This window comes from Drosophila subpulchrella, chromosome X (assembly GCF_014743375.2).
Source record: "Drosophila subpulchrella strain 33 F10 #4 breed RU33 chromosome X, RU_Dsub_v1.1 Primary Assembly, whole genome shotgun sequence".
In the NCBI taxonomy this organism is placed as follows: domain Eukaryota; kingdom Metazoa; phylum Arthropoda; class Insecta; order Diptera; family Drosophilidae; genus Drosophila; species Drosophila subpulchrella.
The window spans coordinates 11,649,672-11,669,461 of NC_050613.1; the positions used below are offsets into that span (position 1 = coordinate 11,649,672).

The 19,790-nt window shown below is 43.1% G+C and overlaps 1 protein-coding gene across 1 annotated transcript in view; it reads right to left on the reverse strand.

Annotated features, from left to right (window-relative positions):
- Window positions 1-5,878: 5,878 nt before the first annotated feature.
- LOC119557348 overlaps window positions 5,879-19,790 on the reverse strand; it is a 50,277-nt gene continuing 36,365 nt past the window's right edge. Inside the window, exons 2-4 of the mRNA XM_037870085.1 lie at window positions 16,317-16,748; window positions 15,273-15,569; window positions 5,879-10,975 (exon numbers count right to left, since the gene is read on the reverse strand). Coding sequence (XP_037726013.1) covers window positions 8,034-10,975; window positions 15,273-15,569; window positions 16,317-16,748 — 3,671 coding nt within the window. The 3' untranslated portion in view covers window positions 5,879-8,033. The remainder of the gene's footprint in view (window positions 10,976-15,272; window positions 15,570-16,316; window positions 16,749-19,790) is intronic.

Sequence of the window (19,790 nt, forward strand, 5' to 3'; positions counted from 1 at the left end):
TCGCAGTTTGGCCAAATCAAGGCGTACAGATAAAAGACCGACTGTTTTAAGCAGCTTGCTAAAAATGCTAACGATCCTCATCACTTTAAGGAAAATTCATTTTTTGGCCAATTTTCGCATTTTTTGTAAGGGGTTACATCATCCATTTTTGCAAATAATGGCAAAAATTAAAAATTTCCAGGTTTGAATGCCAATGGATTGGAAATTAAACTACGAGTCCAACGAGGTTTGGCATTCCTCATTCGGATCTTTATTTATAATAAAGCATCTAAAAAACTATTTTTTTAGGGCGTAAAAATGGGATTCAGATTTTGTCAAAAATACGAGATTCCGATTTTAGGCAAAAATACCATTTTCCTGGCCCGTTTTACGATCGCAGTTTGGCCAAATCAAGGCGTACAGATAAAAGACCGACTGTTTTAAGCAGCTTGCTAAAAATGCTAACGATCCTCATCACTTTAAGGAAAATTCATTTTTTGGCCAATTTTCGCATTTTTTGTAAGGGGTTACATCATCCATTTTCGCAAATAATGGCAAAAATTAAAAATTTCCAGGTTTGAATGCCAATGGATTGGAAATTAAACTACGAGTCCAACGAGGTGTGGCATTCCTCATTTGGGTCTTTATTTATAATATAGCATCCAAAAAACTAATTTTTTAAGGCGTACAAATGGGATTCAGATTTTGTCAAAAATACGAAATTCCGATTTTAGTCAAAAATACCATTTTCCTGGCCCGTTTTACGATCGCAGTTTGGCCAAATCAAGGCGTACAGATAAAAGACCGACTGTTTTAAGCAGCTTGCTAAAAATGCTAACGATCCTCATCACTTTAAGGAAAATTCATTTTTTGGCCAATTTTCGCATTTTTTGTAAGGGGTTACATCCTCCATTTTTGCGAAAAATGGCAAAAATTAAAAAATTTCCAGGTTTTAATGCCAATGGATTGGAAATTAAACTACGAGTCCAACGAGGTATGGGATTCCTCATTTGGATCTTTATTTATAATATAGCATCTAAAAAACTAATTTTTTAAGGCGTAAAAATGGGATTCAGATTTTGTCAGAAATACGAGATTCAGATTTTAGTCAAAAATACCATTTTCCTGGCCCGTTTTACGATCGCAGTTTGACCAAATCAAGGCTTACAGATAAAAGACCGACTGTTTTAAGCAGCTTGCTAAAAATGCTAACGATCCTCATCACTTTAGGGAAAATTCATTTTTTGGCCAATTTTCGCATTTTTTGTAAGGGGTTACATCATCCATTTTTGCGAAAAATGGCATTTCCAGGTTTGAATGCCAATGGATTGGAAATTAAACTACGAGTCCAACGAGGTATGGCATTCCTCATTCGGATCTTTATTTATAATATAGCATCCAAAAAACTAATTTTTTAAGGCGTAAAAATGGGATTCAGATTTTGTCAAAAATACGAAATTCCGATTTTAGTCAAAAATACCATTTTCCTGGCCCGTTTTACGATCGCAGTTTGGCCAAATCAAGGCGTACAGATAAAAGACCGACTGTTTTAAGCAGCTTGCTAAAAATGCTAACGATCCTCATCACTTTAAGGAAAATTCATTTTTTGGCCAATTTCCGCATTTTTTGTAAAAATGTTTGCCATTTTTCGCAAAAATGGATGATGTAACCCCTTACAAAAAATGCCAAACTGTGATCGTAAAACGGGCCAGGAAAATGGTATTTTTGACTAAAATCTGAATCTCGTATTTTTGACAAAATCTGAATCCCATTTTTATGCCTTAAAAAATTAGTTTAGTTTAATTTCCAATCCATTGGCATTCAAACCTGTAAATTTTTAATTTTTTCCATTTTGCTGAAAAACCGCGAAAATAAGATTATATTTGACCAAAATCTGAATCCCAAAAAAATATGATGCGAAAATGGGTCAAAAAATAATTTTGCCTTAAAGTGGTTAGGATCGTTAGCATAGGAAGCAAGCTGCTCAAAACAGTCGGTCTTTTAACTGTACGCCTGGATTTGCCAAAACAACGGCTGAAAAACCACAAAAAATGTGTAATTTTGACCAAAACCATGATCCAAAATGCAAAAATTGGTCCAAAATTAAATTTGGCCTTAACTGATTTGGATCGTTAGGGAGCAAGCTCCTGTTCGCCTTGGTTTGGCTAAACTACGATTGAAAAGCCGCTAAAAGGCCTTACACAATATGAACTTTTAAAAATATAGATATATCAAGGTTGTTTCAAATCAGTATTTATTACTTAGAGGTAACTATATTTTATTTATTATTATTGGTTGCATATCTTCTTAACGTTGGTTTATCCGTATTTCTTTCTGTGTAGAGTGGAGAGAAGAGCCGTAGTCTGTGCTTCAGATTCAGATTCGGATTCAGTTTCGGTTTTCGTTCCCGTTTTCGGTTGCCTTTTGCTTGTGGTGGCAATGCGCGTGCATCCTTTACGGTTTGTCCCCATATCCTGCAATTCGGGGTTGTATGAGTTCGGATGAAATAGATAATTTACATTAAGCGAATGCGTTTTTAACTGCTAACAAAGATTTTAATTTATAAGTAATTTAAATTTGTTTTGTCATTAAATATTGATTTTATAGGTCTTCAATAATATATAAGAAAATGAAAAAAATAACCATTTAAATAGGCTCTGTTAATAACAAATGGTTTTAAATTACTAAATATACATTTATTTACAGTATTCTTCTATTTGGCTTTTCAATAATATGCCTTGCAGTTTCTAGATATTATTTTAGTTAATGTTTTTACAGGGTTTCAGGGAAGTTTATCATTCGCTTTGTTAGCAGTCAGCGAATATGAATGTGTTTTGACTTTGGAGCCATAGACATTTGTTCTTTGACTTTCTTTGCTTTCCGGGTGAGACATCCACTCATTCCGCTCATCCCCCCCCCCCCCCCCCCCCCTTAAGCCCCCTCCATTCTGACCAAGAACCCCCTCCCCCCTCATCTCCACAAAATTCGCGTCTGTGCAAGAAGTTTGTGGTATCATTCCATTGGCATTGGCAAGCCAGAAACAGAGACGGAGTCTTTTTATTGTTTTGTTAACGAAATAAAAAAAGAACGTAGAAGTACCGTCTAAATGATAAAAAACAAAGCGTAAAGAAGTGTAAAAGTTGTACTCCTTATATATATGTATATATATGGGTGCAGGGGCCTGGGGATCTCGAGAGATCTGCGTAGACCCCCTTGGATGACGCCATGTTTGCTTAACGGGGCCCGAAAACCCCTTTCGCATTTACGGCAAGCCGCCCAGTTGGGTGGCAGTGGGTGGTTTTTGGGTGGCCGGGTGGTTCACTGGTCTGTGGCAGCCATTCCCGGCCAGGGTTTCAATTAAAACATCACCCGGCAAGAAAGAGCGACCCTCTGCCGCCCGCCACTTTGAAATTATTCAAGTGGTCAGATGGTGTTGTTCATTATTCCTGTAGTTGTTTTTGTAATTGTGCACACTCGATGGGGTTGAAAGGCGCACGCACACATAGCGTATATATGCATATCCTGGCAGTCTCCGGTCACAGACACAGATACACGCTACATCCGCTCACATTGGTAGCTGTGCGAGTGCTTCAATTCGAACATAATAAATTAATTTATCATCAGAAAAGAATCTCTGCCAGCTAACTGTAAAAGTTTCACCCTTACAGAGATGAGGCAGGGAAAAGAGGGGGAGAGAGGGAGAGAAAGAGACGCCATGTGTAATATACACACACATACTTGAATTAGTCGCTGCACGAACAAATGTCGCCTACACATCCTTCCAGCTTTACTTTCCCCAAGTCCCCCCCCCCCGAAAAGTCCTTCCTTTTACTCTACTCCTCTGCCAGAAAGTAAAGCCACAGACCGAATCGCAGTCCTTGTATACGCTTCGAGTTTTTCAAGGGGAGGGGGATCCAAGGGATACCAAGGACCAGGGACCAAAACCAAGGACCCCATGCAAATGGAGAATGAATAATGCGCGCCAAGTGGGGTCCACACATTCGGCAGGGCTCTGTTATTAATTGCCCACCTTCAACCGCGGCACGCCACTTATCCGGCAGAAAGCAGTCCGATAGAGACTATTAGAGATATAGAGTGGCTATACATGTGGTCCGAACTTGAGTATACCGAATTTGATGCCTCGGAACAAACAAAGTACATCAAACTATAGTTTACCATATGATTTGATGCACAATAACAGTTTATATAAGAAAATCTTGTTTACCAAATTCACATACATAGTTATTTAATAAATTCTAACAGAGTTAAAGAACAACAATACAAATAATAGTTAATACATTATTAGTTAATCCAAATTAAGATTTCTTAACCTAAACTTAATTTGCACCACTTTCAATGGGAATTGTTTGACCAATATCACGCATATAATGGTGTTCAAAAAATAAGTCTTTGAAAATGCGATTTAAATCGTTAGCTTAAGCTGTCAGCTACATAAACATTCTGTCTGTTAATTGTGCATCTTGTTTTGACTAAGTTACTATAAAAAAACACTTTAAAATAACAATGTGTTGTTATTATTTTTGTTGACCAAATAATATGTGTTTTGGCCAAAACAATACAAAAATTGGCTAAAATATGTAATGTCTTACTTCGTTTAACTACTACAAAAATAGCCAATCAGTTGGATATTAAATCTGTTAATTTGTATTTTTAAAAAAAGATGCTATAAATGATAAACAAACATTTAAGTTCAAAATCAACAGGCAAGTGTTTTGGTTAGTTAATAACGACTAATTAGCCAAAAAAGCCATAAAAATGTTCCTAATGCGAAATTCATTTACTAACAACCGATTTCCAGAAGGACTTGATAGGCTTAAAATATAATACATTTTATCCGTAATCCAATTATGTTATAAAAAAAAACCATTTATTTCTTGGTCCTTAATGGTCTCTATTGGTTATAAGGACCAAGAAAAACCTAAGGCTTAAAAAGAAATCTTATAAATAATTTCCCAATATATACATATGGACTAAAACATACATAACAACTTTTTATGTTTGGTCAATCTATGCACTATTAGTCTATTTGTTACCTTTATAAAATAAAATATGCGATTCTTTCCAATAATATTTGCTTCTTGTGTTTAAGTCCCCCTAATATATGATAACAAACTTATCACCGATTGGTACTTCTTGAATTGGATCGAAGACAAATAACAAACTGTCTTTTCCGGCAGCGGGATAGTTAGAAAGTTCCCCCACCCCGCAAGGACTTTTCCCACCAGCCGTTCGATGTCCGTTTGCAACCACCGGAGAGTCAGCTGCGTCGAGCATGTTCGACAGCGGGCAGGTTCGAACTGGCCAGTGGGCGTCGGTGGGCGGTGTTGTGTGTGTGTGTGTGTGTGATGGTGGTGGGTGGGCATTTCTGCCGCAGTCGACGTCGGCTGCGCTGCTCGCGTCGCATGTGTGAGGTTCGGTTCGTTTTGGCTGGGTTTCGGTTTCGGTTTCAGATGCCAGATGCCAATTGAAGTTTCCGCACATGACAATTGGGGCGGCCAGTGGCGCTTGGATTGGTCACCGGCTGGTCGAGTGGTCACCGGGGGGTGGGGCAACGGTGGGCGGCCAATGGGGTCATTCGTTGGCGCTCTCTTTCTCTGCATTCTCTCATTTTCCTCCCCATTTCCCCAGCCCTTTTCCTTGCACCCATTTTTAGTGCGCCACCTGGCGTCCGCATTTGCCATCCCCCCAAATGTAGGCAACACTTTCTCACCGCACGATCGCTTCCCAACTTTTATGGTTGCCTACTTTTGGGCTGCCCTCTAGGCACCGACGCTCTGCTATAAAAAAATCCTACCTTTTTATAGCAAATAAAAATCGCTCGTTCGCTTACAGTTTTTCAATTGTATTTTTATATTTTTGTATTTTCGTAACACAGACAACTATCTTTTAATTATTAATTTTTAAATTTGTGGTTTTTTTGGGTTTCCTTTTTCGTATTTTCGTTATTGTTACTTTCAAAAAATTACACACATTTGAAAAATATTTTTTTTTTTGTTTTTTCCATTCGTTTTGTTTTTTGGTTTTCGTTCTTAATTCGCCCTTCCTTGCAATTGCTCTCGGCCAAATGAGACAATGTCCTGGTTTTTGAATCGTTTTAGTATAAAGTTTTCTTTTTTTGTTTTTAATAGCTACAATTAATTTTCTAAGATTTAATGATAGTTTTAGTTTGCTTCGTTTCGTTTCGGTTGCCGTTTCGCCTCTGCTCTGCTTTTTGTGGAAGAAATCAATGTTGTCAATGGGTTAACCAAAAAAAATAAATTGCCAAATAAAACATAACTCGTGTGTGGGTTTTTTTTAATTTTCATGGATTTTTGTTTATTCAGTTTTCGCTTTATATATATGTTCTATATATGTGAAACATAATGCATATTAAAACCTCATTCTTAAATTTAGTACATGTCGAATTCCATAAATTATGTACGGTAAACTTCGTCGATAAAAACGGAGGAAATCGCCCGTAAAAAGGCAATTACGGATATAACTGCCTTGGTAGGGGGATTTCCAGGTGGGATTTTAGGGGGACTCGAAACAAAACAAGGTTTAAACTAATTTTGCGCCTTTGAATTTTCGCTCACAAAAGGGAAATTTTCACTACAAAAACAAACAATTAAATATTAATTAAAATTTTGGATCTCAATCTTTTGTTTTAGTTTCAATCAAATAACGAAAATCAACAGCAAAAAAACAATTCATAAAAAAATGCACTCTCTCGTGTCCTTTCAACTCCATCCTTCCTTTTCAATGTCCGTTTTCCAGCTCTCTATCGTCCTTTTCGTCCTTCTGTCTTTTTATTTTCATTTTTTGTTTTGTAGCAAGAAAACAATTTTCGTTCTCAGTTCTTCAGTCTTCTAAATCTAGTTTTTTGTCGTTTTTGTTTGTTTGTTTGTTGTTGTTTCGGTATTTTTTCTCGTTAATTGCTTCCTTATATTTCTTATATTTCACTTGAAGTTTTACGTACAAATTTGCATCTTCGCCTTCTTTCAATTTGCCTTCTGCCTCAATTTTTTTATGCATGATTTTCCTTCTCAGCTTAGACTAAAATTGTTTAAAAAAAATTTGTGTTTTACATTTATATTTATTTATGTATGTAAAAAAATTTGATTATTTTTCGTTTTTCTCATTTAAATTACATTTAATAATAGAATTATTTCTAGGCAAAAAAAAAACGAGAAGGGGTAGGTGGAAAGAAAATAAATCAAGGGGAAATCAAAGGGGAACGAATACATATACGATAATCATAATTAGAATTAGAGTTAGGATTTTTACAAGTGTTCGTCTTTAGTGCTAGGGATCTAGATTTACTAAAAAATGTACATCGATGAAAAAAATATTCATTCACTCGCCCATATCGATAATATTCATATAGTAATGCGTTTAAGTTTAGAGTATAATTTTGCTTATTTTTGTGGCTCGCTGGGAGCAGAATTTTTTCATATTTTTTTTGTTTACTTTTAGTTGTAGTAGGTTTCCTCCATTCAATTTATACAAATCCTTTTCTTTCTGTTTGTCTTACTTAGGTCCTAGAAAATACACTGGAAAATGTGTGTCCACACAATTACTCACTAAAGCGATTATATTATTACATTTACGTATATATTTATATACTATTTATTTATATATATATATAAATTACAAGCACGAAAAAAAATTGTTGGAAAAAAATGTGTGTTGTGTGTGGGTTTTTGTTTTCATTTTCGTTTTAGTTCTTTAGTTTTAGTTTAAGAAAAAAAAAAAGGTTCGAATCTTTAAAATTATATTACATAACGGTTATTGCTTTGGTATTAAATGCCTCTGGTCGTTTTTTTTTTTCGTCGCCTGGAAGGAGCTGGATGGGGGCTTTTTTCAAAAAAGTCATATTTACAGGGGGCTTGGTTCGGGGGGTTTCTTTCAAGAACTTTTCAACACCTTTAGAAGATGCGCGACATGATGCGACTGCGACTGGTCTGCTGCTGCGGCGACTGCTGCGGATGATGCTGCTGCTGCTGCTGCAGTGGCGGTGGTGGCGCCAGCGGCACGGGAAAACCACTGAAAAGTCATGCCTCCTCCTTCAGCGAAATGGGATGGACGCCGGTCATGCTGGAGGAGGCATTGGAGTCGTTGTCCCCGCTCACGCTGCCCGGCAGTGAGAGGTTGTGACCGCCGACGAACTGCGGCGGATAGCCAACGACGCCCATGGGCGACAGTTGCTGCTGCTGCTGCGCTGCTGCCGCCGACTGCTGGGCCGCCTGGGCCTGAACCGCCTGAGCCTGGACCGCTTGCGCCTGCTGGGCGGCGGCCTGAATGTGCTGGGCGGCAGCCTGGGCCGCCTGAGCAGCGGCCACCGCATTGGCAGCCGCCGCCGCCTTGCCCTGATTGACCACACACTTGCGCATATGCTTCTCCAGCGTCGAGGGCACGCTGAAGGGCATGTCACAGAAGCGGCAGCGGTACACATCCTTCCCGGTCCGCCCGTGCGTCTTCATGTGCCGCGTCAGCTTGGAGCTCTGGGCGCAGGCGTAAGAGCACAGCTCACACTTGTAGGGCTTCTCGCCGGTGTGACTGCGCCGGTGAACGGTCAGGTTGGAGCAGTTCTTGAACACCTTGCCGCAGAACTCGCAGGTGTCGTTGCGCTGGCGGCTCTCCTTCTTGAGCAGCGGTCCCTGGATCAGCGAGTTGGCTCCGCCCAGGCCCAGCGGCTTCAGCTTGAGGTTCTCGAAGAGCGCCTCATTTCGGTGCAGGGCCTGCGACATGCCCCACCAATCGCCACCGTCCATCTTCATGCGCTTGCTCAGCTCGAAGGGATTGGGAAAGGGATTGAATAGGGGGACCTGCGAGGGTGCCCCGCCATCCTGCGGCTGCTGGAACATGTTGCAGTTCTTGGCGAACTCATCTCGCAGACGCAGTGCAGCGACCGGCAGACCGTTCAGCTTGTCACTCAATGGGGCACCCGCTCCGCGATTATTGTTGTCAGCAGCTGCAGCTGCGGCGGCGGCGGCAGCGGCTGCCTCCTTGCGTCCGGACTCCTGCAGCGCCTGCTTGTAGGCCTCACTGTACTGGGCAATGTTCGACAGACCGAACTTGTCCATCAGTTCGCCCACCAGCGAGGTGGCTCCCGAGCTCGTCGTCTTGGGACTCTGGCTCTTGCCATCAATGCGATTGCTCACACTGAGGTCCTCCGCCTTGTAGTCCATGTCCTCGCACTCCTCCAGCTCATCCTCGTCCTCATCCTCACCATCGAGATCACCATCGCCATCCGGATCATTGTCACCATCGCCCATCTCCTCCTCGGACTCATCGGGATTGGGATCCTCATCGTTGTCCGCCTCATTCGTTTCCAGCGAATCGGCATTGCTGCCATCGTCCTGGTTATCCTGGTTGTCCTGCTCATCCGCCGGACTGCGATGCACCCGCATGTGCTTCATCAGCTTCTGGATGTGCGAGCACTCGAAGTCGCAGGCGGTGCACTTGTAGGGCTTCTCGCCGGTGTGGGTCCTCTGGTGGATGATCAGGTTGTTCTCGAAGCGGAACTTCTTGTCGCAGTAGCTGCAGGCATAGCAATTGGCCGGCTCCTGGAGCAGCACATCGGCGGTCTTTGAGGGTGGCGTGCTGGCCGAACGCGGAGTGCTGGCCAGGATTAGGCCCAGGCTGCCGTTCTCTGAGCTGCCATCACCCAGTTTCTCGGGCGGAGTTAGGGAATGGGGTCGCGGGATTGCTGCCAGTTGCTGTTGCTGCTGCTGCTGTTGCAACTGCTGTTGCTGCTGCTGCTGTTGCTGTTGCTGCTGCGAGGGCGAGGGGCTCGCGAAATGCGGCGATTGCTTCTGTCGAGGACTCGGCGAGCTCGAGTTAACAGTGCTGCCAGCTCCAGGGCTTGTTGTGCCCGCAAGCTGACGCAATCGCTGCGAGTAAAAATCCATCTGCTGGGGTTCCAACTTCAGGGAGCCACCTGCTCCGCCCACCAAACCAGGTGTGATCTGCTGCTGCTGCTGCTGTTGCGCCTGCTGCACACTCTGCTGCTGTTGCTGCTGTGCAGTTTGTTGCTGCTGCTGCACGGATTGCTGCTGTTGCTGTTGCTGCTGCTGCTGCTGGGAGCTGAGCGATGGTGGCGGCAATGCTGCCGGTGGCACCGATCCCCTCTGGCTGCCTGAGCTGCTGGAGGATGGGGGACGAGGCTCTACCGAACCGGGCACCACCTGCCCATTGGCATTGAACTGCGCCTGAGCGGCCGCAGCGGCGGCGGCCAGATTGAAGCCATGGTGGCGGAACTGCTCGCTGACCAGCTGCTCCATGCGGTAGTGATCGGCGGGCGAGGGGCGTCCGAAGAGCGGCGCCACCGTAGGAACTACATTTCCGGCCTGGGCCAACGCTGGCGGCAGTGGCATCCGCAGCAGCTGGAAGGGATTGGCATGCATCGCCTCCGGCGGCGGCAGCAGCGGATGATGACGCATGCCGGCGGCCATGGCGGAGGCCAGATTCTCCCGCTGTTGCTGCTGCACACGCTGCTGTTGCTGCTGTGCCTGCTGCTGCTGCTGCTGTTGCAGCTGCAACTGTTGCTGCTGCTGCTGCTGCTGCTGCGGTGAGCCAATGCTGCTGGTGTTGCTGATGCTGCCACCGCTGGTGTTGACCAGCGAATTGGAGCAAGTGGAGCTAACCGAGTTGTTGGACAGAATGGCCGATCCGGCTGCCACCGGACTGCTCCTTTTGCCCGCCGATTGAGATGCGGTATTGGGATGCGGATTCGAATTGGGATTGGGGCTAACTGCTGGCTGTGGACTCGCCAAACCGGAAGCGGAAGCGGCAGCGGCAGCGGCGGCGGCCAAGGCCAGAGCACTGCTGTTGAGGGCGGCGGGCGTGGCCACCGTCAGGGTGGCTCCTCCACCACCTCCTCCGGGACTCTCCACGTAGATCTTCACGCCGTGCGAGTGCTGGACATGCTGGATGAGGCGCCAGGCGGAGGTGTAGCGGGTTTTGCACGTGGAGCACGTGTAGTTGCTGGGTTCTGGAAGATACAACAAAAAGATATCATGTTAAGTACACCAGAAAAATAAAGAAAATATTAGATTTTATAGGGTAGAATAGTTTAGATAAAAGTGGGAATATGTAAACCATTCAATTTCCGATTTTCAAGCAAAGATCTTTAAATTCCTATAACCTGTACTCCTAAAAACCAGCTTTAACCCTTTAAAATAACCCACTATATGTCTCATATTATAATAAAACACCTTATATTTTCCGTTTCTTTAGTAAATAAATACTTTTAATTAACTTTAAATTTGCTACTTTTCCTAGCAATCTCTTTAAATTGCATTACCCGCTTAGCTAGAATTTTGGTCGTGTGTAAATTCAGGTTGCCTGGCAATTTCGTTATTAATTATTAATGAGCATTTTGCGGTGGCTCGAAAAGAGGGAGGGGGGAGGGCGGATCCTAGCCAGTATTTATTTATTTATTGATTTTGCAGAGCGGTTGGCATGCCAAAATGCGCCAGGACACGCATGAAGCCCGGGACGGAGATTGCCAATATAGCGAAGGATATTGGCCCATGCCAAAGCACATATATGTACACACATGTGTGTCCTGTAGTTTGTTGCGGTTTTGTCGCGACATTTGTTAATTTGCCATGGCGGAAATGGCATCCCTAAAAACCACCCACCGAATGTCCTGCGTCCTGCGTCCTGTATCCCATATCCTGCCACACATGTGCTGCCCCGCGCAACAGATGTAAAATTGGAAAATTTATGAAAAATGTGCAAGCAAGACACTTTCGTCCTTTCGTTCGCTTTTTGCGCCGCCACAAAAAAAATGAAACGAAAATTTTCTAATAAATAAAAATTGAAAGCCAAGGCGCAGTAGCGAGGGCTAAGGACCTGGCCACATGTCGCCACACCGAGGACAACAAGGTGTTAATGCCATCGAAACTATGCCGAACGAACTACCCCCGGGATGAGGACGCTCTCTGCATTTAAATGACGCCTTTAAAACGCACGGAATGAAAATTTCCCGAAAATTATCCATAAAATTGAATGGCATTGGAAAGGCACGAGACAGGACACGCATTCACCACACTTTTCCTTTTTTTTTTTTATGAGAATCCACATTAAAGTTGTAGTTGCAGAGGTGGCGGTGGAGGGGGGGTTGAAAAGTGAAACAGCTTCCTGGCGCTGTCAAAGGTGAGTCGTGTTCAACATGATTTCATCGCGACCCTTTTGGCAGCGGGGTATGGGTTCAGGATCCCGAGATCCCGAGATCCCGAGATCCCGAGATCAGGGATCGCTGGCCCGCATGCCACAGGAAATGCAAATGAATCTGACAGATAATACGTTTTCAATGCCTCATCCTCATCTCCATCCCCATCCCCCCCGGTGGCAAACACAAGGAGCAACCCTTGAGTCCTGCCAGCGGAAAGGGTTGCGCGATCGCCACAAAAAAAGAGGTAAAAGTTGTCGAAAAACATCAGGCATTATGTATTTTTGTCTGATCTGATCCTTGATCGCCCAGCTCGCGATGCGCACGCGCTTCAAAATAATTATTTGGATAATAAAAAAAAAAAAAAGGAAAAGAGGCGAAGAACGGGTAAAACACAAAAGGCGCGGGCTTGGCACGTTCTGATTCTGTCAGCTGTCGAATGCGGCAAGATCCGACACGGAAAATAAATTTAAATATTACTTTCTGTTAAACTGATGAACAAAAAAAATAGAAAAAAGGTCTCATAAATACATTTTTTTTTGTTACATATGGAAAATGCCTATTTAGGCTGAGGAATAATCATAACAAAAATATATTCATGTCATGCACGAAAATTTATTTACAGCTGCCGCTTCAAAATTATTTATTTTAAATAAAAAATGGGCATTATGAGGATTTCATTTTGGTATTATTTAAAAGAATTTTTAGTATTTTGAAAATATTCCCTAATATTATCTATATATTTTTCCCTATTAGATACTAACAATAATCATAACCAAAATATGTTCAAGTCAAGCTTGAAAATTTATTTACAGCTGCCTTATCAATATTATTTATTGCAAAAAATTAGGGTAATTAGTATTTAAGAATATCATACTTGGGTAATCTGCCCTAATATTATCTACATATATTTTTCCCTCTGCACTTCTCTCTCTCTCGAGACAAACAGCGGATGTCCTGCCACCGGAAATGGCAAATTGACCGCCCGGAAGTGCAGTCGTCTCACAGTGCGTATGAGCGATTTGGCCAGCGGGTGGCGATGGAATAAAAGGGTTGTGCGCGTAATGGGATAATTGTTGCAGCTTCGCCAACTGTCAGCATCCCGTAAGCCAGTGTTTCTGTGTGTGTGTGTGTGTGTGTGTGTATCCTTTTCCGGCTTTTTCCGCAAGGGACAAAGGACAATGGGGCGACATCTAATCCTCCGCAGGACGTGGAATTGCATGAGCCAAAGGCATTAGCCATTGATTTCGACCATTCGACCGTTGCTCGTGTTTTTTGCACTCTCTTCTTTTTTTTGCTGGCTTAGTGCCAGCATGAGTCAATAATTGCGGTCTGAGCCTTAACCCCCACCCCCTCCCCCGCCCGGCACCTGTGCCGGTGACCCTTAACCCTAAACCCCTGGCCGCCGCCCCCGCATTAACCCTTAACCCTTGATGGGGTTTCATTGTCGCTGCGGTCGCGACATGCTGAGCCTCGAAATTGATAATTAACACGGCTCTTCCGCTGACAGGTGAAAAGTCCTGTGGCAAGGACATGTTGCATTTACATTTTTGCAACAAATATCCATTTTGTTGACAGTTGTCGCCGCTCTCCTTTTTCTTTTTATTCTGGCTGGCTGGCTCACTGGCTGACTGGTTGCCATGGCGTATTTATAATTACCAAATGGCCAACAATGGCCCAAAAGGAAGGAGTTAGGTTGGACAGCCCAGTAAAATAAAGTACGGAAAAAAAACTGGAAATAAAAACAGGCAGAACAATGCGTAATTAACGCAGCTCTGTGCGATGTATCTTTGTATCTGTATTTCCAGATGTACATATCTGTATCTATATCTGTTGTGTGTATCTATATATCCGTGTATCTGTGCATCTCCGTTGAGTTGTCAGTTGGCATTGTCAGAGTGAAACAACTTTTTGCCTTATTGTCAGTGACTTTTGTTGTTCGCCGTTCGCTGTGTTCGGTGTCAAAAGCGCAAAAGTTCAAGGGTTAAATGGCGTATGTGTAGCGTGTAGCTTTTAGCTGTTCTTTCCCCCCGCGAACCATCTATGGGTATAGTATTCAGATACATATATTCAGATATACCAATTTTCAATCGCTTTGCTGGCTGACACGCGACCTTCAGCTACCTATATGTGCTGACCTCTCTGGATGAAAAAAAAAAACACACAAAAAACACCTCTTTTCTAGGGAGTTCAAGTCAAGGGAATTCTTATCCTTTCATTTATATATATTTATACATATTTTTTTGTTGAAATATTTTCGCTTTTGTGCGTGTGTCAAGTCCAGTGCGATGTCCTTTGTCCAGTCAAGTGGCCTTTCACCCCCTTTGGCATTCCTTAGCTGTTTTTGAGGCATTCAAATTAACCCCGAGGGCAGCTTCCGAGCTTCGGAGCTCCGTCCTCATTGTCCTATGGTTTATGGGTTATGAGTTAGGGGTTACGGGTTACGGGTTAGGGGTTAGGGGTTACCCTTAACCGTTGCCATAGTCCTGCCTGTATTTTTTTGCTTTGTTTTTGCTGTGCTGTCTTTGGCTTTTCATCAGCATCATCATCATTGCATTGAAATGTCAAAGTCAAAGGCCGGCAAAGGGCTTCGATTGTCGCGCTGTCCGAGTGTCCTTTTTCGTCCTGCTGCCACTGCCACTGCCACTGGCACTGCAGTTTATCAGCATTGAGAGCTGCGCTTTGAAGTCCGCAGTCCATGTCCACATCCCGAAGTCCACATTTCGCACAGCCCGCAGTGTCCGCGCTTTTTATCCCCGTACTATTATTTTTTGTGTACTTTTTCCTTAGCCCATTGGTTCCCCCGGTTTGCTTTGCTTCTGTTTTATTTTTTTTATTTTTGAATTTTGTATTTTGTTTTTTCCCTGATTTAATGCAGCTGCAGCTTATCGCTGAGGGCCCGCGGCCCGATCATCACATCAAACACATTTTTTATTCAACGCTGCTGCTGCTGCTGCTGCTTTGGAGGGAATTTTAATTTTGCCACCCAAATATGCGCCATGTTATTTGGCCAGGATGGGGAAAATCATCATCGGCAGTGTCATGGGCGGAGGGAATCGCAGGGAGTGGGGGCGGGGCCGGGGCATAAAGGACTCGATGCTACGCAACTCACCTGTGTGGACTGTATTGGCCTCGGCATCGACCAGCTCCATTTTGGGCCGCTTGGCCAGCGACCGCTCCTCCTCCTCCTCCTCCTCGTCGTCGTGGTGATGGTGATGGTTGAGACCCTCCTCCTCGTAGGGCTCCTGCTTGACCTTGGCCTGCTGATCCTGCCGATCCTGCTCCTCCATCTCGCAGCTGCTGTCGCCGGAGGACTGGCGCTCGATGGCCGCCGGACTGGAGGGGGCGGCATTCGAGTCGAGGGTGGTGGCGCCCGTCTCGCTGTCCTTGGGCGTGGTATTGTCGTTTTCTAGGGGGTCAACAAGGGGTCAGGGCATTAATACACTGAGAAAAAGCAGCTTGTTTTACAACTACACAAATGCTATCAACCTATGCTGTATGTTAAATGTTAATATTGGTTTTTGGCATGTTTATTTTTGTTATTATATGTTTTATTTCAATGACAAGAAAGTTAAATTTTAAATTTAAAAGAATGTCCATCCATGGTTTTTAAGAACTTTTCATATAATATTTCATATGCTATCAACCTTTGTTTTATCCTAAATATTCTTATTATATTTCTGTTTTTATCCATTTTATTCCAAAGATAAGAAATGTAAATTTTGAATTCAGAAATATTTTTATAATTATTTTATGATATTTCCATATCAAGTGAATCAAAGGGTTAAGATTTAAGTACACAAAGAAAATCCAAAGTAAATATAACATAACTTTGATGCTTGTCAAATATTATTTTTTTAATTGTTTTTATATTTATTTTTGCTATTATTAATTCTATACAACAAAAATATATTATACCTTGTTTAACATCTGTACATAAAATGGAATACATTAAGTTACATTTTAAAATATAATAGATAGTTTGTATCCATGAGGTTTGTATATATTTTATCTTTAAAGTCTTTCTTAGACTCATTGAGTACATTTAGTTAGTTTTAAAATTTCTATAAAAATGTAAGCTATCTTAATAAGTAAATCTATAGTGTGTATCTATGAGGTTTGTTTTTGTATCTTAAAGATATTTTTAAGAACTCACCATCTACTAGCCGCTTGGGCGTGCTGCTGGCTCCGTCGGCCAGCAGGTCCGCCGGACTCGGTGGTGGTGTGTGTATCCTGGAGCCGCTGGCCGTGCTGCTGGCCGCCGCCGCCGCTGCTGCCGCCGCTGCTGCAGCCGCTGCCGCTGCCGCCGCGACCGCTGCTGCCGCCGACGCGGGAGCGGACTTGCGACCGGAAATGGGGGCGGAGATCGAGGGGCGGCGGTTGACGAGGCTGAGCGGACGACCCTCCTCCGCGTCGCGATCCATCTGCGGATTCTGGGTGGCGCACTGGCCGTAGTTCTCCTTGTTGCACTGCAGCACCTTGTGCTGGATGAACTTGAGAATGTCCGAGAGGGCGAACGCCTTCTGGCAGGCGCCGCACGTGAGGATGTCCTGTGTGGCCACGGCATCGTTCTCTGTGGAGTCGGAATCTGCAAGATACAAGAGGGTCTCCATTAGCCATGGCACTCAATAAATATTCCCCGGTTTATTTGCCCAGCCCGCAATTTATGGAGGGCCGCATCTTCATTAATTGTTTTCAGTGCAAGAGGAAAGTCCCCCTTCTCCCAAATAAGCAAATATGCCAGCGAATGCCGAATATCCGTGCACTTTAATTTATTTGCCGAAATGCCAGGGAATACAACAATAAAAATAGCCCAACAACCGCCCCCTAAAACCGCCTCAGTATATTTGCATATGTGGGAGAAGGAGATTCCCAGTTCCCAGTTCTGAATTTAGGATTTCGGTTTGGGTTTTTCGGTTTTCGGTTGGTGGTGGATTGATTGTGTGTGCATGACCATAAATTCCAGTAGCTGTGCAATTAATTCGGTTGCTTTTTGCCACATAAATGTACATACGTACGTATAGTATCTGCGGTTGTCATGGCTTATCTGGCCCAGAAATTAGCAACACCAGTGAATGTGGAACAGCCAGCCCAACAACTTAAGCGCCCCGAAGGCAGTTGAACTTTTGTTTTCGATTCCATCGACAGGACTTGATTGACCAGAATGGTTTTTGTGGGTTGGAGTGGGGGGGTTTGGTACAGAAAATATAGAAGAAATACAGGAAAACGGAAAAATAAAATAAGGGAACACCACTGCTTTCGCCGCAGGACACTCGGGGGAAAAAGTTGAAATCGAAAATGCACAAGTTTTCGGTCAAGCGAAACTTTCTTTCTATATTATTATCATTTCTTTATTTTGCATGCCCTCGTCTAGAAAACCATAAATATGCTCTCTTATACCAAAAAATCTCACATATATTTATTATCTATCAACTATTTAGTACACATTTTCCCCTTGTTTTTTATCCATCAATTGAGTGACTTTAATCAAAGACATCATCCTCAATTACACAGGACATTCCCCGCCACAGTTGTCAATTAGGAAATAGATCTATGAATTATTGACTCCCTGTCGCTTTGCCACTTGTCCTCTCTCCTCTTATATGGGATATATATGGTATGTATTTTTTATGTCCATTCCGGGGGCAGTTCGAATTGCCAGCAATTTGCGGTTTGCCGGGTCCAAACAATAACTAATGCGCCCTAAGCGGGGATATCTTTTCCCCGCCCTTCCAATTGTCCTGCCAGGAGCTACGCTTTTTTCCGTCGTCCTCCTTTTTTTTACCAATTGATTGTCCTGCGAGGATGAGGGTGATACATCCACACACACGATGTCGCCTGTAATTTCTGCTGATTGAATGGGTGGGCTATGCTCAATTTTCGCTTTTATTTTCTATCATAAAATAGTATGCTATTTTTCTAACCAAAAAAAAAATATGTTCGATTGACCTTTTTTCTCGGGCATTTTCCAGCTGATTATTAGTGTTTTATTTATTGATTGGCCGGCCTGCCATTGGCCAGGCCCGAAAACAATGGCAAAACAGACGCCAAACAGGTAAAAGTAAAGGTATCTTTTACCTGCTGTCTTCTCAAAAAAAAAAAGGGGGCGTGGTTGTGGTTAGATAGATATAGGGGCAAATGGCCCGGGGGCGTTGCCCTATGATATTTGCCTAAGCGATTAGATTAGATATTTGCTCAAAGATTAGCAAAAGACACAGACTGCAAGTTACGATTGTTTATGAAAAGGAAAACTTATTGACAGCATGATGCACAATATTGCGCCAGCTGAAGAGGGTTAATAATATCGAAGAGGGGTGGAGAGGGGCAGAAAAACAGGAAACAGGAAAAGGTGAAAGGGTGTGAAGCTGTCAAACGTGTCAGTTCGGCTGACAAGTGTCAACAGAGTCCTTGCCAAATAGATTTCATAAAAGTGCCAGCTTAGCGAGACCGAAAAGTCATAAATTGCATTAACCCTTTTTCGTTGGGCAGTTACCAAATCGAATGCGATTTAAGCAGATCAAGCAGTCAATATATCTATAGTGCATATAGAGAGAAAAGTAGTATAATTCTATTGATAATATTTCTAGAATTTTTGCAACAACTTCCAACTAATTTGGTATGCATTTCTTCACTCTCTCGATAAAGTCTCGCATTTTTTCTGCCTGTAGAAATCACAATTTATTAGCTGGTCTGATGTCATTGGCATCTTTTACCCTCTTGCATGTATGCGTAATTAATTCAGCCCCCGGAACTGAGAAAATAAATTGAAGTGCGTCGATTTGTTAACCGCGCAGCTTAAGTCAAATATTTACGAGCTGCGACTTTGGCCCAAAGCACTCCTGGCCATTTAATGCAAGCCTGCGGCCATTAATATCCCCCCCATGAGGATATATATATATTTATACATATATGTGTGTGTTTATATCGCAAAGGGGGCTAGCCAAGTAGGACAATTAAGAATTAACATATTAATAGAAGTTTTGCGCAAATTATCAGGACAAGAAAATATGAAATTCGTTCGGCTCCTTGTATTTTTGTTATTTATAACGTTCTCGTGCTATTGACTGTCCAGGGTTGGGGGCGTGGCAGGGCGAAAACAATACGTTGATTGTGCTAATTTATTCCCCCATCCTAACCACACACATATATATACACACACATACACATGCCAGGAGTCGAAGGATTCGAGGGATTCGGTTTTATGGCCCAAAGGTTATGGGTGGCTGGTATATCTGTGGGTATGCCATAAAAACCAGGCAGAGAGCGCCACATGGTCGTCCTCGTCGGCTGTTTTTAGGTGCTCGCAGTCGCAGGACGAAGGACGAAGGACACGGGATCCCGATGAAAAATGGCGTCAGCCACGAAAAACTGGACCACCAATAGTGGTGGGGAAAGTCAGGGGCGAAAAACTTAGCTAAACTTAGGCCTCTTTAAGGTCTCTCAATTGGTTTCAGTTTTGAAGAAAGCTACATTGCTATAAATATTTATTAAATCCTTATATTATTATATAAGATATTACAATCCCAAATCTAATCGGCAAAATCGAAACCTAAAGACAGCTGACTGGGCATCCAATTATAATGACTCCAAGTGCTCCACTTCGTTGACGGGTGTTTAAATAAAAAACAAC